This window comes from Sus scrofa, chromosome 14 (assembly GCF_054392235.1).
Source record: "Sus scrofa isolate SSC_HxYL_T2T_F1_AM1 chromosome 14, Sscrofa_HxYL_maternal_Yorkshire_Landrace_v2.0, whole genome shotgun sequence".
Lineage (NCBI taxonomy): Eukaryota > Metazoa > Chordata > Mammalia > Artiodactyla > Suidae > Sus > Sus scrofa.
Genome location: NC_139396.1, coordinates 76726863 through 76747972, shown reverse-complemented (window position 1 = coordinate 76747972; position 21110 = coordinate 76726863). Strand labels below are relative to the sequence as shown.

General features: G+C 47.6%; 1 protein-coding gene across 1 annotated transcript in view; it reads left to right on the top strand.

Annotated features, from left to right (window-relative positions):
• The window catches only part of ACTN2 (actinin alpha 2), a 72348-nt gene that overhangs the window by 37755 nt on the left and 13483 nt on the right, over positions 1-21110 (top strand). The window contains 8 exon segments of the mRNA NM_001243666.1: positions 615-696; positions 4850-4935; positions 6426-6518; positions 8116-8346; positions 11256-11403; positions 12945-13095; positions 17108-17216; positions 19291-19431. Coding sequence (NP_001230595.1) covers positions 615-696; positions 4850-4935; positions 6426-6518; positions 8116-8346; positions 11256-11403; positions 12945-13095; positions 17108-17216; positions 19291-19431 — 1041 coding nt within the window.

The following is a 21110-nucleotide window of genomic DNA, read 5'->3' as shown; positions in this document are numbered from 1 at the left end:
AATGCAATCATATGAACAAAAATTTCTTCCCAATTTTCATTTACAATGTTAAGCTTCTGTCATTTCTTCTAGTCTGTAACATCCTAGAAACCTAACTTTTGCTCTGTGTAGCCATCTTGTAACACTTTTTTGGGGATCTAAAAGTTTCACCTAAACATGCTAAAAGCAGCATGCTTTCTTATATTTAAAACAAGGGTGTTGTGCTAAATATTCCCTGTGATCACCTTCCAGATCTGGGAAAATGTATGTTTCATGCTTCCTTTTGGAATCATTTAAATTTTGTCATGAAGAGTTCCAAATAAGCTCTGAGGTATCCCGGCTGTTCTTTCCTCTCCATGAGAAAATATCTGACAACTTTCCTCCTGTCCATGGTGTCTGTTCTCTCAAACCTCTTGCTCACATTTTATGAATTGGAGTGTGCATGAATTTGGTGCTTTTCCTGTCATTTGTGATGTTTCTCTAAATGTTTGGGGAAAGATAAGAAGAAAACTCTAAACCGTTATGGTTTTGTGTGAATGAGAAAAGTTTCTCCCCAAAATAAGGTAAATAAAAAAAATTTGTTAAGTCCTATTCAGAACTATTTTAAAAAACTGGTTTTGCTATTTTTAATGCAGGATGACCCAATAGGTAATATCAACCTGGCCATGGAAATTGCAGAGAAGCACCTGGATATTCCCAAAATGTTGGATGCTGAAGGTGAGATGAAAATTACCGAGTTACAGAAAAAAATCTGTGGGCTACTGGTGTTATAGCCACATGTGGGGATTTGTAAACTTTATAGCCAAGTTACATCTGAAGCACTTAGAATTCCTAAGAGGAGTCTGTCATTGGCCTCATGAATGTTAGAGAATTTCATGTGTAGCTTGTTCAGAATTACTTTTTAGAATCCTGTTCAAACCAAGGCCAGCAAAACTATAGTGAAAGGATTTGGCAAAGAGTTGGAATGCTTTGGTTTGTGATTTTCAATGAAAACCTTTTTTTTTTTTTTTTTTTTTTTTTTTTAACTAGTCCACCTGCAGCATATGGAACTTCCCAGGCTAGGGGTCAATTTGGAGGTGCAGCCAGGGCCTGCACCACAGCCATAGCAACGCCAATCCTGAGCCACATCTGTGGCCTACACCAAAGCTTGGCAGCAACACCGGATCATTAATCCACTGAGGGAGGCCATGGATTGAACCTGCAACCTCATGGACACTGTGTTGGGTTCTTAACCCAATGAGCCACAATGTGAACTCCAAGGGCTTTTTTCTTTTTCTTTTTCTCTTTCCTTTTTTTTCTCGTCTTTTTTCTTTTTCCCACCTAGAGAGAAATTAAACCAATCTTATGTGGTGCCTAAGACTCCACAAGGAGAAAAAAAAATCCATCCTCCCAACTGGAAGTTATAGAATCGGCATCTAGAATGTGCCTCTCAAATGTTCACATTTCATTTTTAATAAGCTCAAGTTCAATTTAATTTGGTTCGATAGGAAAGAACCTCTCAGGATTTTGCATTCCTCCAATTCACTTGTGTGTGAGTCACTTCTCCCTCACCAGACAGCGCTGTGAACAAGACCCTGTGCTGTGTGCTGTAGGAGATGATGAGGTGTGTGGGGCCGGACCCTGCCCTCCAGGAACTTGTACCATAGTGCTCGTTAGTCTTATTACTCTTGAATGGGTCAGTGCTTCTGCAGAGTAGCATGGCTGGGGAAAAAGGAAGAACTCGATTCTAGTCAGGTGTCAGGCTTTTCTTCCTCCTTATATTTGCCGCCTGCATCACAGCTGCCTTAACAAATGACCACAGAGTAAGAGGCGTGAAGTGACAGAAATGTATCCTCTTAGAGCTGCAGAAATGAGGACTCTGAACTCTGGGGGCTGGCAGAGCCGTGCTCTCTCTGGAGTCTGTGGGGCAGGACCTCTCCTTGCTGCCTCCAGCTTCTAGGAGCCACAGGTGTTCTTTGGCCTGGGGTGGCATCCCTCAAGTCCCCAAAGCTATCTTTACCTGGCCGTCTTCCCTCTGTGTTGGTCTCTGTGTCTTTTTCCCTCTTCTTAAAGGACACGGGTCATAGTGGATTAAGGGCTCACCTCATCTGAACTTGACCTTCTTGCAGATAAGCTCGCCTTTCCAGGTACCAGGAGGTAGGACTCCACTTATCACTTTTGGGGACACAACGCAACCCATCGCAGTGATCTTTCAGTGCAAGTTCTAATTTGAATTAGCCAGTTGAGCCATTTTTGGCTGTCCTCCTGGGTGTGAACACTTGAATGTGCTCTTGAGACTCTCCTTCCAGTTTTTCCAAAACTCTTTGGAGGGAGAAAGGCAAGGAAACCGTGAAGTCGCAACGTAGAAAAAGTCCCTGTTCCTTCTTGTCCATCTGTTGTCACTAAGGTCCGTTTATGTGCATGTGTGCTCTGTCCTTTGACCTCTCCAAATGATAAATAACTACCCAGAGTTGACCACTCAAATTAACAGCCAGGATACTGAAGGGGGAGAGAACAGGCAGCTTTTAGTAAATTCATCTTCCCGTTCGTTAACGCCTCCTTGACTCCCGACAGTTGAGGGTGAGCTGCGGACCACCGTCTCTGTGGCTCCAACAGGCTGATGACCTTGGACTTTTCTGGGCTTCCTTTAGACTCGAGCCCTGGTCTGGGCGTGTGTCCATTCTGCTTCTCCTCTGAGTGGACAGGCGGCCTTAGCACCCTGTTCATTTCCTGCTCTCCTGTGACACATCCCGGTCTCCTTCACCATTCTTTTTCTTTCCTTTTGACTAGTTCAGGAAAATGCCTACATACCACATTATTTTCTTTAGAGTAATTTCTGTAAGAGGCGTCTGGTGAGGCATTATGAACTGGACTGACTCGGGTGTAGGGCACACCGGCTTTAACCAACTACCCAACAAGTTTGCCCCCATGGGTTAATTATCCTTTGCATCTCTGCCACCTGGATCCAGATGTGCCACCTGTACCCGTACCTTCCCACAGCTTCCCATTAGCGTGTTCCTTCTGCTGGCCTTTTGCTGTAGTGTCTTCCACTGGGCTCCTCCTCTCTGCTCACTAGCCCCTTTGGCAAACTCCTTGCTTTCCCCCGTCTGCTGTTGATCTTACTTTCCATCATTTGTGGTGATCTCTGCATCCTCGGGAGGGATTTTTCCAGTGGCCAGTTGGGCTACTCCTCCATGAACTTGTAGTCAAAACAGGCGAAACGCCTTCTCACCTTAACTGCCTTCTCTGCTTTAAATCGGTATGAAAGTTGTTCCTCTCTTTTCCTCCACAATCCTTTCTTGAGGTGAGCACCGGTGTGGGTTTGCGGGTGCCTGTGTTTTGAGTGGACTTGCAGAAGGAGCCTCTGTTGACCCCTGGGCCCTCCCTGTGTCCAGAGAGAGTCTGGGACCATGTAGTCATGTGCAGTCTGGGAGTTCTGGGGGTCCAGCTTTGCCACACACGTGACCCGATTGCTGGTTTGGGGCTCTTCCAGGCTGACCGGGCGGTTCTCAGAAGTGCACACAGAGGAGTGACTTTGCAGGCGTGACTTCTTTGATTGGAGGCAAAGTTGGAACAACACAAGGGTGTGGGGCTGAGGGGAAGTTCGACATCTTGGTCTCTCTGAGGCAGCCCTTAGTGGAAGCCTGCTGCTCTTCGGATGTCTGAGCAGTTAACCTTCTTTTTTCCACACAGATTTAGTGTACACTGCCAGACCCGATGAGAGAGCCATAATGACTTACGTTTCCTGTTACTATCATGCTTTTGCTGGTGCCCAGAAGGTGAGGATGTAAAACATGACTCACCACTCACCCTCCACCTTCTGTGTCTCGATTTTTTTTTTTCAATTGTTTTTCTCTTTCTTCCCCCTTCTCCTCTGAGTAAGGAGACACATCTGGTTCCGAGGAGGCGGTCGTTTGTCTTTTTCAGTCTTTCTAGTTTTCTTTGAAACTTTCTTTCTGTCCATGCAGTAGTATGCCGTTTGTGTGTGTGTTCCAGAAGATTCCATGCTGTTCCCCATCCTTTCTGTTAATAGCCCCAGAAAACCGGATGACTAGGTTTCACCTTAGGGAATTACAGGGCGCCTTTTCAACTGCCTTCTGTCCAGTGACTGAACTAAGGTTAAAAAGGAACGCAGCCCAAACTGGTGTGGCCAAGGTGCGGAGGAAAGGGGTGTCCCCATGGCTCTGCTTTCTCTCTTCCTGGGGTTATCTCGGCAGCTCAGGTCACTGGTGGCAAGAGTCACAGCAGTAAGTGCAAGGAGACTCTTCTCTTTGGATGTTTTATTGCTCTGGGTGATTTCTGGAAATGGCAAGGTAAGTATGTATAGAAGGATTAAGAGACCTGCTGTCTCCAGTGGACTTCATCCCCTGCACAAGCCCAGGTGGTGCACAGAGTAGAAAGCCAGGGGTCTTGAGGGAAAGGGAGGGGGGAGTGGCAGCAGCAAGGGGGCAGGAGAGCCCTGCATGCGTGCCCTCGTCCTGCAAAGGGACAGGCGGGGCTCATGACCAAAGTGGCAGGTGACCTGAAGAAGGTGAAGAAGACGGGAGGTGGGGCCTCCTGAGCCCTTTTAGGGTGTGATCACCAACGCTGATGGGCAGCACTCAGGTCCCCATAGGAATGCCTCACCTGCCCTTTAAAAACCCATCCAGGGGTGGCGGAGGGAGGCTCTCGGTTTGGTTACATGAGAAAAACATGCTGGTAGAGAGATTTCCAGTCTCGGCTGTGAACTCGTGGGTTCTGTGCAGCCTTCCTGAGGGTCAGGATCATGGGCCCCCAGGGAACATGTCGAGTCGATGAATGGAAACCAGCTCGTTCTTCCCTTTGTTCACCATGGTTTCTGCTCTCTGTCTGTGCGTGCGTCTGTTCTCTGTGTTATTTTTCCCTCCCTCAGATATTGTGAACACCCCCAAACCTGATGAAAGAGCTATCATGACGTACGTTTCCTGCTTCTACCATGCTTTCGCGGGAGCGGAGCAGGTACAGCACCCTCGTCCATTAGTCCAGTTGCCTGGCTGCTCTTCTGCATGGGCTCTGTGTGTGTGTGTGTGTATGTGTGCGAGCGTGCGTGCATGCACACCTTACATCTTAGCTTGCCACTCAGAGTTCCGTAATGACCTAATAGGGCGAGTTCCAAACCGTGAGTGCTTTTTTCTTTCAGCAGCTTTACCTTTGGACAATTCCCGGAGTGTTCCTACCTCTCTCTCCTTCTAAGATGTTGCTCTTATTTCCTCAGTCAGTTATGGGAAATCTCGGTGCTTTATAGGCAAACACAAGGGCCATGAACACAAGCTTCCCTCATTGAGCAGTAAAGAGGGGAATGTGACAAGGAGATGTGAATGCCTTTCCAGGGCCCCTTTCCCGTTTCTTGCAAGATTAATCTTACTTTAGCTGAAGTAGTAAAAGGGTAATGGTGTTAAAACCTCAAAAAACAAACAAACAAAAAAAACAACCAAAAAACCCAACACATTCCTTAAGACAGACAGTCTGAGGGACACCGAGAGTGGGTGTCCCTCTGCCTTCTCCATGTTCACCTGTTCCTGGCTTTCACCCCTTTCCGAGTCTGTGCTCGAAGAGTCTGATAGACTGGGATAGACCAAAGTATGCAGTATTTCTGTGATCTTCTTAAGACCATCCCCAGAAAATGGTGCTGCCTGGAAATCAGCCCCTATTAGGATCTTGGAGGCAAGGCTTGGGGCCAGGCTGCAGGCCTGGATGCCAGACAGGCAAGTTGCACTTTATCTCAGTTCTTAGACTAGGGAACTGAACATGGGCCACAGCGGTAACAGCACCGAGTCCGAACTCCCAGGTTGCTCTTTATGACTTGTCTGTGGTCATGGTTTAAGGCACTTGGTCCCTCCTGCCCCAAGCCTCCCCCCAACCAAGCAAAGATAGGGCATTATTGATAGCCCACAGCTACCTGTGTGGGTTAAACAGTCTCAGAGGAGGTGCCACTCTGGGCAGGATCCCATGTGGCGTGTTCTGCGTGTTCATTTCAGGAGGAGAGGCCTTCAGTAAAGTCAGGGCCGTGACAGATAAAATGTTTAGGATCCGGTCCTTTTTGCTTTGATTTCCTAAGGCTGCTGGGATTCAGAGAGTTCCCGCCTATAGTCATGAGGCCAGGAGAGGGCTCAGGTGGAGGTCCAGGGACCACAGACTTGTTTTCTCGACCCATTGATTTCTGTTCCTGACTTGCTTGACGTCTCACAAAGCTTGTGTTTTCGACTAATGGTATCTCCCCGTTATTCCCCACAGTAGATTCAGCCTGCCGTGTGAGTCTGTGTGAAAACTGTACCAAAGGCATGAAATGACTTCTGTGTGAACAGCCATGCCCTCCGTCTCATCCCGCCCCACCCAGAGCCTGCACCCCATTACAGCCCGCCACCTCCCTCGCCACCCTGGGCCCCCTGCCCCGTGTGTCTGCACGTCCCTGTCACAGAGCCGTCCCATTGACCTATTGTGTTTTACAGGCCGAGACAGCAGCTAACAGAATATGTAAGGTTCTTGCTGTGAATCAAGAGAATGAGAGGCTGATGGAAGAATATGAGAGGCTAGCGAGTGAGGTAAAGGAAACGGGTCCCTGCAGTCCTGCCCATTCCCACCCTGAGGGTGAGGCACAGGGGTGAACACGGATTGTCGGTGTTTCTTTCCGCTTGGCGTTTTTCATCTCAGAACAAAAGTAGGAAAACACACGGAGGTTGCTAGTCTTGCAGCAACCTAATTAATGGCACAAAGGTTTTGCTGGCCGTCTTTCCAACCATGGCCAGGCACAGAGGTCCATGGCACCTTTCCAGAAGTAGAATGTGAAGCCACCCTCAGCCTTGCACCTCCGGGGTCGGGGGCCCCCCTAGATGACACCGCGTTCTTTGTTTTTTTTTGTTTTTTTTTTTTCCTGCTTCATGGGCTGTCGACATCACAGAAGCTGTGCTCTATATTCAGGATCCCAGCTCCACACGGTCATCCAGCATCTCAGGAATGTAGGGTGTATTTAAATATCTAGCTTGGAGGGAGCCAGCCCTCTGGCCAAGATATTTGAGCATGAGTTTCCAGGACGCCTTTCTCCAGCTCTGCAGCCAGATTCTCGGTTAGAATAGCACTTGCCACGTTGCCCTTCTTTCTGTTCTTATCATAGCATAAATGTTAAGCTGGACCTGCGTGCGGTCCACAGCCTCATCCTGTCTGCATTGACCTCCATCACAGTGATGGTATCAGAGACCAAATCATGTTTGCTCTGACTTAATGTAGCTGATATTTGGTCTGTACCAGAAAAAGTAACAGGGCCCTTGGAATCCATGTTCCCCAGGAGTGGAGTGTGATAGTCCAGGCTGAGGCTACTGTTTGTATTTTCTGCTACCATGGGAAAATGCCATTTGGCAGCGTTGTTTCATGCCAGGGATCCACTTCAGCGCTGAAGTATAATCAGAACGGAAGGGCAGATGCTTCAGTCCTTATAAGTCTTCCTTGTCTTGGTCCTTTGTGTATCCTCCTCAAACCCTGTGATGCTGCGGGGCCTTTGTAGTAACTCAGAAGAAGGGGGTGCACTTCCTTCTGAGGATTGATGGCCACTTTCACTTTCATCTTGAGGATTTCGTTGCACACTAGCTACTAAATTAAACACACTTCGGCCTTGAGGCCGTCCCAGATTTACAAGACGTTTGTCTAGTAAGTAGAGTCATTAGACTTGAGCTTATTTAAACTAGAATTACATTTTAAGTTAAACCCCCTTCTTTCCTGATTTTATTCCACCGTGTTCCTACCTTAGGAGCTTTTTTCTTTTCTTTTCTTTTTTCCATTTGAAAGCTCCATCCAGCATCTGTCTGCTAATGTCCGGTCCCCCAGTTCCCTGTAAACTCCCATTGTTTGTAAAACATGACTCGTGCTGACTCTAAGTTTTTGACCTGTGTGTGGTGTCATGGGGGCAAGGGTGGGGGACACAGACATTCCTGCTAGTGCTGCAGTGCATGGAGGCGTCTGCCCACTCCTTTCCATCAGGTGTAGTCATGCTTCTGTAATCTTGGGAACATTCAGTCAGGCGTTTCCCAGTTGTTAGGGATCTCTGTCCTTTTTATTTTTTTTCTTTCTTTTAACTGGGGGCATTTTGCTGTTTTCAGCAGATTTTGCTTTGTTTTGTGCGTGTGTGTGTGTGTGTTTTGGGAGCAGCTTTTGGAATGGATTCGCCGCACCATCCCCTGGCTGGAGAACCGGACCCCCGAGAAGACCATGCAGGCCATGCAGAAGAAGCTGGAGGACTTCCGAGATTACCGCCGGAAGCACAAGCCCCCCAAGGTGCAGGAGAAGTGCCAACTGGAGATCAACTTCAACACCTTGCAGACCAAGCTGCGGATCAGCAACCGGCCGGCCTTCATGCCCTCCGAGGGCAAGATGGTGTCGGTAAGTGGCTCGCCTCCTGGTCCCTGGATCTTTCTTCCATCAAGCCCCCCCATCTGTTGGGCCACTGGAGAAGGGGGTATGGACTACCGTTGTGGCCCTGGGACTGCTTGGTTCTGCATATTTTCCTCCTGTTATCACACAGTACTGATTCCTCAGTGCTGTTGCCGTGGCCTCTGAGCAATGCCATGAATGGCCCCTTCCTCTCCTCCTGCCTCACCACCCGGCCTCCTCCTCCAGGCAGACCACCATCTAGAGCACCCTCTGGGTCCTCTTGTTTCCCCTTCCCCATTTTTTTTTTCTTTTCAGTGAGGCAAATTAGTGTTTATTTAAAGAGAGAAGAGAGAGAAGATAGGTGTGGAAAGAGCACAAGCACAGGCAGGCTCCTGGGCAGGGGGCGGGTGTGTGGAGAGGGAGAGAGAAAGAAAGAGACCTCCTTTCCCCATTTCACCTTCTCCAAGGGCACAGGCCTACATTTACCTCTCTCTGCACCATAGGTTTCTCCTGCCACTGAATCTTTTGCAGCCACATGGGAAGTTTCCTAGAACCTGCCAACAAAAATGAAAACCCTAAGTTTCTATTGGGGCTCAGTGGTAACAAACCCAACTAGTATCCATGAGGATGCAGGTTTGATCCCTGGCCTTGCTCACTGGGTTAAAGATCTGGCGTTGCCGTGAGATGCAGTGTAAGTTGCAGCTGCAGCCCAGATCCTGCATTGCCGAGGCTGTGGCAGAGGCCAGCAGCTACAGCTCCCATTCGCCCCCTAGCCTGGGAACTTCCATGTGCCACAGGTGTGGCCCTAAAAAGAAGAGAATGAAACCTTGAGACATCACATCACCTTGAGCGACCGTCCTATTTCTCAGCTTCTCTCTGCTGCCAAATATCTAGAAAGAGTCCTTTATGGTACCGGTTTTTGCTTCTTTTACTTCTTTTCCTCTCCAACTGGCAGTAATCTGGCTTCCATCCCTGCCTCTGCCAAGACTGTTGTCAGAGTCAGCAGCTGACAGCCTGTATTCTCTGAACTGCAGCCATTGCCCCTGCCTGGAAACTCCTTCCACTTTGAATTGAGCAGAGCTCCTCCTGCCTGACCAACAAACCCTTCCAGTCACTGCTCAAAACTTTGCCTCTTCCCCAGGCTGAGGACGCATGGTTCCTGGGTCGAGAACACAGACCCTTTCCTGTCTCGACATCTGCAGGCAATCTCAATCTCATTTAGGCCCGTGGCTCTGATTGCCCACCATAGTGTCAGCACCTCCCAGGTTTTATATCTTCAGCTCCTCCTCTTGAGTTCCAGGTTCAGACATTCCCTGGGTGTTCCAAAAGCAGTTCACACCTCACACATCTCGTCCTCCTGCAGCTCTTTCATTCTTGGTAAATAGCATCACCACCCCCTCCTTACTAAAGCCCCAAGCCCAGGTGTCACTGCTTATTCCCCCTTGCTGTCACTTTCTTGCATCCAGTGCCATTGGCCCTGTGTCCAGACTGTATCTTAAATCTGAGCCCTTCTCTCCATCTCCCCTGCTGTCGCCTGTGCTAAGCCACCCCCTCTCCCCTTAGGCCCTGCGGTAACCCTCTTGTTTGCTCTTCTTATTCTTTCCCCCTAAAATGCATTCTCTACAGCGCAGCTGCTATCATCTTTTTTTTGGCCACACCCACAGCATGTGGAAGGTCCTGGGCCAGGGATTGAACCCGTGCCTCCAGAGTGACCTGAGCTGCTGCAGTCATATTTTTTAAAATGTAAGTCAGAAGTTCCCATTGTGGTTCAGTGTATTAAAAACCCTACAGAGTGTCTATGGATGAGAATGCAGGTTCCATCCCTGGCTTCACTCGGTGGGTTAAGGATCCCGTGTTGCCGCAAGCCAGGGCATAGATGGCAGATGTGGCTCAGATCCTGCGTTGCCATGGCTGTGGCATAGGCCAGCAGCTGCAGCTACAATTTGATTCCTACACCAGGAACTTTCATATGCACAGGTGTGGCTTAAAAAGAAAAGAAAAAAAAGCCCTTTAAATCAGACCATGCTTCTTGCCTTCTCAGAACCCTCCAGTGACTTCTGAAAGTATTTAGAATAAGATCCAGACTCACAATCCAGGATCTGACATGTTCTGACCCTATCTCACCTTGTGGACTGCATCCTGGCTGCCCTGCCCCTCACCCCTTTGTGGGCCACACCATCTGCTGTGGCCCACTCCCTCCTCAGGCCTTTAGCATCTAGGTTGTTCAGTGTTGTTCATCATGCACCTGGTTCTCTGCATCCCCGAGGTCTGGGCTCAAATGCCACCTCCTCCAAGGTGTCTCTGTCAGTAACCCGCTTAATAGGACCACCCCCACTGGGCTGTCCGGGTCACCCAGTTGTGAGTCATTTTTTCCTTTACAGTGTGTAACTGTCAGAAATAGTAATTACACTCATTTAATTTTTTATTTATGGTCTTTCTTCCCCAACAACTATGAAAGCTTCATAGGGGCACGGGGAACTTTCCATGTGTTGTTCACCTTATACCAAAGGTGCCTGGCACATGCGTGATGCCTGGAAAACAACTGCCAGCAGCCAGCTTGCTGGTTGAGCCCAGTTGCTCAATAAGAGTCGTTCTGAACTGAGTTACTTTGAGGCTTCATCTTGTCATGGCCAGAAAATCAAAGCCCCATTAGCCTTTGCCCCCATGTGGGGAAGCTTCGGGTTATCTGTTGACCGATGAGAATGGTGATGTTAGTTTTCCAAGGGCCCAGTAAGAATGAAGACTTTCAGAAGCCAAAACATTCGAATGGTTATTTGGAGGGTGGAGGGAGCAGGGGGCGAGGGAAGGACAAGAAAACACAAAGGAAAATGCCATCAGTCCTCCTGGAGGTGATTTGTGGGGAAGCCCAGGAGGCCAAGGCATAAGGGATGTGCCTGTGCTTGTCCCCAACCTCCCAGGACATTGCGGGCGCCTGGCAGCGGCTGGAGCAGGCGGAGAAGGGCTACGAGGAGTGGCTGCTCAATGAGATTCGGAGGCTGGAGCGCGTGGAGCACCTGGCGGAAAAGTTTAGGCAGAAGGCGTCTACACACGAGACCTGGGCATACGGTGAGTCCATGTGCAGGGCATGGTGGGGCTCCTGGGAAACCAGAGCTGCACCACAAACAGGCCACCAATGTAGTGACACTGTCCCTGGTGCCCGTGACCCTGCAGGCAGCTGTCCCTGGCTCTCTGGGCTCTGCTGTCCCGGTACCTTGAGTCTTCAGGGGTGGGTGTGAGGACAGTGTTTTACAAAGCAGCCCTGGGAGTGTCTTCTTCCCTCCCTTGCTGTCTAAGGCCTGGCCTCCTCCTGACTCCCTCACTTTCTTCTGATTCCACAGTAAGCATCTGTTTACTTCCCAACTGTGGGTCAGACAGCCCTGATCCAGACACCAACAGCTGCCAATAGACTCTTTATTGCAACATCATTTCCCACTTAGAAAATCTGCTTGGGTGCCTGTTGTGGCTCAGTGGGTTAAGAACTCGACATAGTGTCTGTGAGGATGCAGGTTTGATCCCTGGCCTCGCTCAGTGAGTTAAGGATCCAGTGTTGCTGCAGCCTTGTGGCATAGGTCCCAAACGCAGCTTGGATCCCGAACTGCTGTGCTGTGTGCTAGGCCTCAGCTGTGATTCAGTCATTAGCCCTGGAACTTCCATATGCTGCAGGTGCAGCACCCCCCCATCCCACCCCCCCAAAAAAAGAAAAGAAAATCTGCTTGGAAAGGAAGAATTCGAGGTGTGATTTTTCTAGTCTCAACTCCTTTATTTCCCTCAGATTCATCTCCTTCTTTCAGGCCTTGCAGACGTACCTGTTGCCATGGCCATGATACTGTGGTCATGGTGTCTTTTTGGCTGTCTCCCGTTGGCTGAGGTAGAAGAACAAAACTTTCCCCTCCTCACATGATAATCTATTTTGGGCAAGAGCAAGGAGGTTCCCTCTTATCCCCTGGGGTAATAGGTGGAGTTTCAGAGAGAAATTTTTCTGATGTCATTAGGGGAAAAAAAAAAATCACAGGCCTCGTTTAACCACATTAAAAAAAATAAAGCTTTGGGGGTTCCCCGGTGGCCTTGTGGTTAAAGGATCCAGTGCTGTCACTGCTGTGGCAAGGGTTCGATATCTGGCCAGGAATCTTCCATGTGCCCTGGGCGAGGCCAAAACCAAAATGAAACGAAACGAAACAAACAAACAAAAATTGTAAAGCTTTCAAACAAAAAGGGTTGGAGTAAAGGTTGAACCCACATGCAGATGGAGTACGAGTGTTTTATCCGATAATCCCAGGTAGTTCTTGTGAGCTAGTAATTAGTAACTTCACATCACACAGGAAAGTTGGATACTTGTTTTTAGGATTCTGACTGATAGAGACCTGCTGTTTAGAATGTGCTCCGTGTGCTTTCCACCCTGAATTTGTGGACGTGGGCTTTCAGAACTCAGAGGGATTCTGGCCTCCTTAGCAGAGCGGCAGCCTGACCTGCAGTCCAAGTACTGCCTCTGCCTCTCAGGGCTGCCCAGCTTTCGCCTCTCGGTTCTGCGGAATCTTGAGACCACCCAGGACTTTGCAAAGAGGCTGGAGTGTAACACACTCACACGGCTCCAACCACAACCTTTGCAGGCAAAGAGCAGATCTTGCTGCAGAAGGATTACGAGTCAGCGTCTCTGACAGAAGTCCGGGCCCTGCTGCGGAAGCACGAGGCCTTTGAAAGCGACCTGGCGGCCCACCAGGACCGCGTGGAGCAGATCGCGGCCATCGCACAGGAGCTCAAGTACGTGAGTCCTTGGATGCATTTCCAGGGAGGTCGGGGGGGGGTGGGGGGTGGGGGGCTGCCCTTCCTTTCTCGTCCTAAATTTAGAACCAAGCTAGAGGATGCTATGATGGAACTATTATTTTGTTTGGTTGGTGGTTTGTTTGTTTTTTTTAAGAGCTATGTTGACTTTGCTTTGGTCCTTTGTGGTTGAACCCCTGTGACCTCCCATGCGGCAACACCCCCAACCCCAGCACAGGCAGCTCGGCTTCCACAGGAATGAGAATTAAGTCTGCAGGACAGGATCAGGGGTCAGAAAGAAAGGCAGCCTCCCACAGGCCTGGGTGTAGGGACCACGTTGCCCACCCAGAAACCAAAAACAAGACTCCTCTGAAGGAGGAGACTTTCAGGCCTGACTTTTCTTGGTCATCAAATGACTGCTGTTTCATTTTCATGCCTTTTATTTTAGGGGAGGAGCTAGTACGAGGTTGAGCCCAGGCTGGTTTAAGCCCCAGTGGGAGTTGTAGGCCCTACAGGTCCAGGCTACTGCCTCTGGCTGTGGGCCACCCTTTGGGAGAGGGGCCTCCATGCAGTGTTTCTAAGTTGTTTTTTAAAGTCCTTTGCTTTCCTTTTTTTTTTTCTTTTTTGGCCACCCATTGGCATATGGAGTTCCCAGGCCAGGGATCAGATCTCAGCCACAGTTGCAACCTTCTCCATCTGCAGCAATGCTGGATCTTTTAACCTACTGCGTAGAGCTGGGAATGGATCCTGTGTCCTGGTGCTGCAGAGACACCCCCCATACCATTGTGCCACCTCAGGAACTCCCCTTGCTTTCTTTTGATAAATATAGAATTTCATTCCCTACTCATTTATTCTCCATTATAACCAGATATACCTGCACAATTTTTAGAGCCCGTCATATCATAATAACTTTAAGAAATCAATGATGGAGTTCTCATCGTGGCTCAGCAGTTAACGAACCTGACTAGCATCCATGGGGTCACAGGTTCAATCCCTGGCCTCACTGTGGGTTAAGGATCTGGTGTTGCCATGAGCTGTGGTGTAGGTCTCAGATGCCACGCAGATCCCACATTGCTTGGCTGTGATGTAGGTCAGCGGCTACAGCTCTGATTGAACCCCAAGCCTGGGAACCTCCATATGCCGAAGGTTCGCCCTAAAAAGACAAAAAGACCAAAAAAAAAAGAAAGAAAAGAAAAATCAATAGTAAGTTTATTTTCATATGTTACATTTTAAAACACCCACGTCCCTCACACTTTCGACTGGTGCAAACTTATTAATTAGCACAGAGGGCATCTTTTGAGAGTATCTTTTCATTCATCCTTGCCCAAATTGATTCTTTACTATTTGTGGCCTTCATAGCCAGTTTGTTCACTGTCCCTGTGGCTTTTCTGTTATCTAATTTCCCACATTCTTGAATGTTGGATGTTTGGCTGCCTGTTAACAGTTCCTGACAAATAAAATAAGGGGTTCAAGAGAAACTCAAGCAGTTTTACTATCATAGCTCCCATGAATGATTCGGAATGGTTTTAAGTGTTGCCCATAACATGTAAAGAATGATGTTCTATTATATATTACTAGTCCTGCATCCCCAGGGCTGTTTTCTCACACAGTCAGGAGAGGAACCACGTGCAGAGTGTAAATCTGTGCTCATCCTCCCGTTACTCATCTCCCTTTGCTTTTTACCTTTTCTAACGTAACGAATCAGTGTTGGTACAGTTCTTAAAGTCCAAAAAAAAAAGGATGCACAGTTAGGCAAACCCTGACTCTTTGAAAAGCAGGTGTGTGTGGAAGTGGGAGGTGTGAATTAGAGAGAAAAGAGGGAGAAATTGTGTCCTAAAGTTGATCTCGGAGAGATGCACATTGCTATCTCCAGCGGGGATCAGTAGATGGATCCCTAGGTGTGGGTTTCTGAAATCTTTCTGCTCTTTAATATTTGCATTTTGAAGAGCCACAGCCTTTCCACTTTGTTTTTGTTGTTTGGTGTTTTTTTTTTTTTTCTTTGTTTTGGCTTTGCTTGTTTGTTTGTTTTGCTTTTTAGGGCCATACCCACAGCATATGGAAGTTCCCAGGCTAGGGGTTGAATCAGAGCTACAGCTGCCGGCCTATGCCACAGCCACAGCCAATTGGATCTGAGCTGCATCTATGACCTACACCACAGTTGACAGCAATGCCGGATCCCTGACCCACTGAGGGAGGTCAGGGATCAAACGCACATCCTGGAGTTCCCGTCGTGGCGCAGTGGTTAACGAATCCGACTAGGAACCATGAGCTTGCGGGTTCGGTCCCTGCCCTTGCTCAGTGGGTTAACGATCCGGCATTGCTGTGAGCTGTGGTGTAGGTTGCAGATGCGGCTCAGATCCTGCGTTGCTGTGGCTCTGGCGTAGGCTGGTGGCTACAGCTCCGATTAGACCCCTAGCCTGGGAACCTCCATATGCCATGGGAGCAGCCCAAAGAAATAGCAAAAAGACAAAAAAAAAAAAAAAAAACAAAACAAAACAAAAAAAACAAAAAAAACAAAAAAAAAACCGCACATCCTCATGGATACTTATCAGATTCATTTCCACTTCACCACAATGAGAACGCCTGCGTTTCCACTTTGTATTCAAGGCTGTGCACATGTTGCATGTGTGTTTTGGTTGGCTGTGGTGTTTGGGTTATAATAAGGAATCATAGTCCCCTTCATTTAGCGAGGGGTGTGTGTGTATGCATGTGTGTTCCTGTGTGTAAATGTGTGTGTAGGAAGCTGCTCTTAAGAACTGGATAAGCTTTCATTAGGTGATGGGGCTTCTTACTCACTGAAAGGACACTTGGAGCACAGCCATAATGCATCTCTTTTATTCAGAAATAGTAGTAGTCAATAAGGACAGATTAATGTCATTTAAGCGCAAAAAACAAAAAAAAAACAAGTAATAAACACCCATTGCCTTAATTTAGGGTCAAAAGAAATAAACTTGAGCTTCAGGAAAGTGGAGTTGGTAGGACAGGAGGGAATTTCTCGAACAGGGCCTCACCTTGGCCTGTTTTTGAAGACGTCTCCTAAAAGTGTCTATAAACCTCGCTGAGTCTTGCCTTTGTCTTATCTAAAAGGGGTGATTAAAGTTTGTCCAGGATTCAAGCTTTCTCTCCCCAGAGATACTAGGTTTGAATGGCAGAATTGGCCTGAATGGCAAGTTCACATTCTTTCAGCTCACAAAGTTCTCCTTAGGATGTTACAGACAGGGCTGGTGAGGAAGAGTCACCGGTGAGTGAGAAATCATGTTTCTGCTCTCGCACCAAAGGCATGAGCTGAGTCAGGACCTCTTTATCCAGAGGGCGAAGGGCTCTCTCTGTCCTGCCCGGCTTCAGAGTCCCTCAGGTGCTGGACGGAGTCCCAGGGTCCCTCCTGGACAGCGTGCTCCGTGCAGCCATTGCCTTCTGAGGGGAGCCAAGGACACAATGGGCTGCAAGCTGATCCCTCCACCCCCCACCCCCATGACTCATTGGATGTTCCTGTCACTGCGGTCTCAGCACGGCCCCTAGGACTGTCCTCTAGGTCAGATGCTTGGCTTCACTTACAGGTCCATCACCACTTAAAAATAATGCACTCCGGGGACCTGGCCAAGAAAACGAAGGGAGAATAAAGTTAGCCCGAGGCGTTGAGAAGACAGAATTTCTCTCTGTTAAGAAATCTGTCGACTAGCAAGAGTTTTACAAATTCTTCTCTTGATCTGTCAGAGGATGGTGAACATGTGTGTGATAGTGACGATGAACAAAACCCTGAAATGCCCTCTGCCAGTTCTCCATCAGATCTTTTTTTTTTTTAAATCATTATCTATTTGGAGTTTCCTGGTGGTTCAACAGGTTAAGGACCTAGTGTTGTCACTGCTGTGGTGAGGGTTGGTTTGCTCCCTGGCCCCACAATGTCCACATGCCATGGGCATGGCCAACAAAAAATTACCTGTTTAATTTGAGCCCGTGTCCACGTTTCTTCATGCCATCTGGGAAAGTTAATCTTTGTTTTCCCTTCTGATAGTGAACTGGACTATCACGACGCCGTCAATGTCAACGACCGGTGCCAGAAAATCTGTGACCAGTGGGACAGGCTGGGGACGCTTACTCAGAAGAGAAGAGAGGCCCTGGAGGTGGGTCCCCCACCTCTACCCCGCCGCCCCTGCTAGCGTGAAATCTTTTTGAGGCTCTTTCGTGAAGTCAGTGTTACTGGACTTTCTGTTTTTCTGGGGCATGGGGTGTATAAAACAAAACAGGTGGTCTAGTGAAAGGCACGTCTACAGAGAATAGGAAACGTGGGAGAAAGAGGGAACTAGAAAGTTGGTAGTTTTGTCCTGTAATTTATCCATGCAGCAGTGATGGCTAAATTAAAAAGTTTTGAGTTAAAAAGCCAACATCCAGGAGTGATAAGATTACAATGTAAACCTATTTGGTATTCGGTGGTAATCACAGGGCTTTTCTCAAAGTCCTTCTATGAGACGTATCTGAGTGAGTAAACTAGGAGGAACTGAAGTTGAGATGTATGTAGGGAAAAGGGTAGCACAGGTTGAAGTAAGGAAAAGTGAATCTGAGACAGAAGCAGGAGGCATTTGGTCTTATTCAAGTATATGACTTGGATAAACAGCAGTAAGTGTCGGGTTTTTAGCTGAACCTGATTCTCTCTCACTGCAGAAGACTCAGACGGTGCAAAGCAAAGAAGCAGTTATCAGTCTTCTGAGTCTTCTCATGACAATGAAAAATGTTTTTTTTTTTTTTTTTTTTGCTATTTCTTTGGGCCGCTCCCACAGCATATGGAGGTTCCCAGGCTAGGGGTCGAATCGGAGCCGTAGCCGCCGGCCTACACCAGAGCCACAGCAACGCAGGATCCGAGCCGTGTCTGCAACCTACACCACAGCTCACGGCAACGCCAGATCGTTAACCCACTGAGCAAGGGCAGGGACCGAACCCGCAACCTCATGGTTCCTAGTCGGGTTCGTTAACCACTGCGCCACGACGGGAACTCCGAAAAATGTTAATATATGTGATATCAGGCTTCCTAGAGGCCAACCAGCTGTTGACATACTCACCCAAACAAAAACATTGAGGATTTCCCACTGTGGCGCAGTGGATTAAGAATCCAACTGCATCGAGTTCCCGTTGCGGCTCAGCAGTAATGAACCCAACTAGTTAACATGAGGTTGCAGGTTTGATCCCTGGCCTCGCTCAGTGGGTTAAGGAGCCAGAGTTGCTATGGCTGTGGTATAGGTCAGCAGCTCCAGCTCTAGTTCAACCCCTAGTCTGGGAACTTCATATGTTGTGGGTGCAGCCCTAAAAAGAAAAAAAGAAAAAAAAAAAAGAATTCAATTCCAATAGCTTGGGTCTCTGCAGAGGTGTGGGTTTGATCCCCAGCCCAGCACAGTGAGTTATAGGCTCGAGCATTGCTGCTCCTGTGGTAGAGGTCACAGCTGTGGCCAGGATTCGGTCCCTGGCCCGGGAACTTCCATTTGCCAGGTGCAGCCAGGGAATTAGAGAAAGGAAGAAAGGAAGAGAAAGAAAGAAAGAAAAAGAAAGAGACAAAAGAAAAACATTGAGGGTACAGGAGAGAAAAAAAATTGAATCTAATTATGGAGGACTTATAGATACCTTATGCTGCCTGCTCCCTGACTTCTTTGCTCTTGCAGCCACGTGCTCTCACATGCCCAGAAAGGCAAAGAGAGTCTCTGAATAAAATCCTAAATGAGGATTTGAAGACAGGAAGCTGTAGTTCCTTCTGTCTTCTCTAGGTGGGTGACTTTTGGGAAAGTTTGTAAAAAGGAGGAAGATAGCCTGCATTTTTCTGCAGTCAGCATAGTTAGGGAATCAGGTCCTCTAACTGGGAAAGCATGGCTCTAGCTGAAAGTGTTACTAGACACCCTATGTGAATGCTCAATTTTCAGAAAGTAGCATGGAGCATAGAGTATTTTAAGTACTTTCAGGACAGTGTTACTCTGGATGTTATGAAATCTACCACGTCTAATTCAGAAGGCATTTCAGAGCCCTCAGGGCTTAGCTGAATCATTTGAACATCAGTTAATCTTCTGGATGCACACGCTAATGACGAGAGGATCGTGATGAACAAAGCATCCGGATAATAATAGTTTGTTGCCCTGGAATGCATATTTGCATCTTCAGGGAATTTTTTATTATTTAGTCGATGATAATGCTCATGTCTCTTGAACGCCTCTTCAGAGAACCGAGAAATTGCTAGAAACCATCGACCAGCTTCACCTGGAGTTTGCCAAGAGAGCTGCTCCTTTCAACAACTGGATGGAGGGGGCCATGGAGGACCTGCAAGACATGTTCATCGTCCACAGCATTGAGGAGATCCAGGTACCTGGGCCCCAGCTCTGTGCCCCTGCTGCGCTAGAATCAAATTGTCATTTTAAAAGCTTACTTCTCTTTTTATTGTTGTTGCTGGTGTTTTGTTTCATTTTTTTAACGAAGAGCCCAAATTAGCCTTTGACCTTTAGCTTAAAAAAATGTGTATACTATTCTTTGCTGCAGCTAAATTAACCTCACTCAGATAATGGGGACTGCATCTAAAAGAGTCTGTTCTTGAAAATAGATCACGGAATCTTACGAGCAAAATAGACATATATGCTCTTGAAGTTATCCACAGAAAGTCATGAGTGTATTGGCTGCTGAGGTAACTACTTTGCAGATATCCTTTGCATATGACTGTTCATTAAGATCTATAGAATTTTCCCAGACCATAAAGCGTAACAAACCACAAATTGGCACCTTTTGCCTCCCACAGCCCAACATGTTCTGCTTTTAATTTCTTCTGGAGCTTCTGAGTTGTCGATAAGACTTCTGAGTGATCATGTTCGGGAGAAGAGTTCCTCGGGACCATCCAGAACTTGATTTATTTAGAGACCACTGTACAGTGAATTTGATGTATTATGAAATATAAGGAGTAAAGCTTTTAGATTTTTTTTTTTCCCCTGCGAGATAGGTCATCAAAAAGCGTCCAAGTATAAAGGAGATAGTAAAGGTTGGGATTGGAACCCCTATGTGCCTGGAAAGGAACCTTCTAGAAGGGTTTATACCTGGGTGAAAGGGGAAAGAAATGACTTTGTCGAATGTTGCCTTTGTCTTCTGAAAGAGGCTGTGATGGTGTTCCTTGCCATGCACTCTTAAGCAGAGGCTGGCAACCTAAAATCATATATTTTTAGAATAAGTGAGGTGACTAAGTGTGCCTTAGAAGCCTCACTGGATGCAGGAAGTCGTTTCTTTGTTCAGTGAAAGGAGTGCTAGCAGCCAGTCTGGTGCAGCAACTAAAGCGAGTGCTAATTTTTCCTAGAAGGTGGTCCATGTAGGTTCAGCTGAACTGAAGGGGCTGCTGTCGCACATATTAGGGCCAAAGGATAGGGTTGTCAAGTGGAGGTTTTATAAAGCCTGAGGGGAAGCAGCTGGCTTCTGTGGGCTTTTCTTTTAGAGGAATAGAGATATGTTTCTTAGGGAGTCTTTAAGGTATAAAGGCAGCAAATGTTAGGTTCTTTTACTCTACTACAGAGGTAAAACCAGTCATTAGAAAGGGCAGCTGATGGAGATCCAGTTGAGGCTCAGTGGGTTAAGAACCCGACATAGTGTTCTTGAGGATTCAGGTTCTATCCCTGGCCTCACTCATTGGGTTAAGGATCCAGCATTCCCACAAGCTGTGGCGTAGGTTGCAGATGTGGCTCAGATCTGGCATTGCTGTAGCTATGGCTTAGGCCTGCAACTGCAGCTCTGATTCACCCCCTAGCCCAGGAACTTCCATATGCTGTGGATGTGGCCTGAAAAAGAAAAAGAAAAGGCAGCTGAGTTAAGTTATGTGCATCAGTGGTGAGTCAGACCTAAACAGTAGCTGAGGATCCACCGTAATGAAAGCAAACATGATTTTTTTGAAAAAGAAAATAATTCATTTTTTGGAAGACATTGGATTAATAGCCACCAATGCATCATCACAGTATCTTTTTCCTGTTTACCAAGGAACTTGACTTTTGTGTGCCAGACTGCTTTTTTCA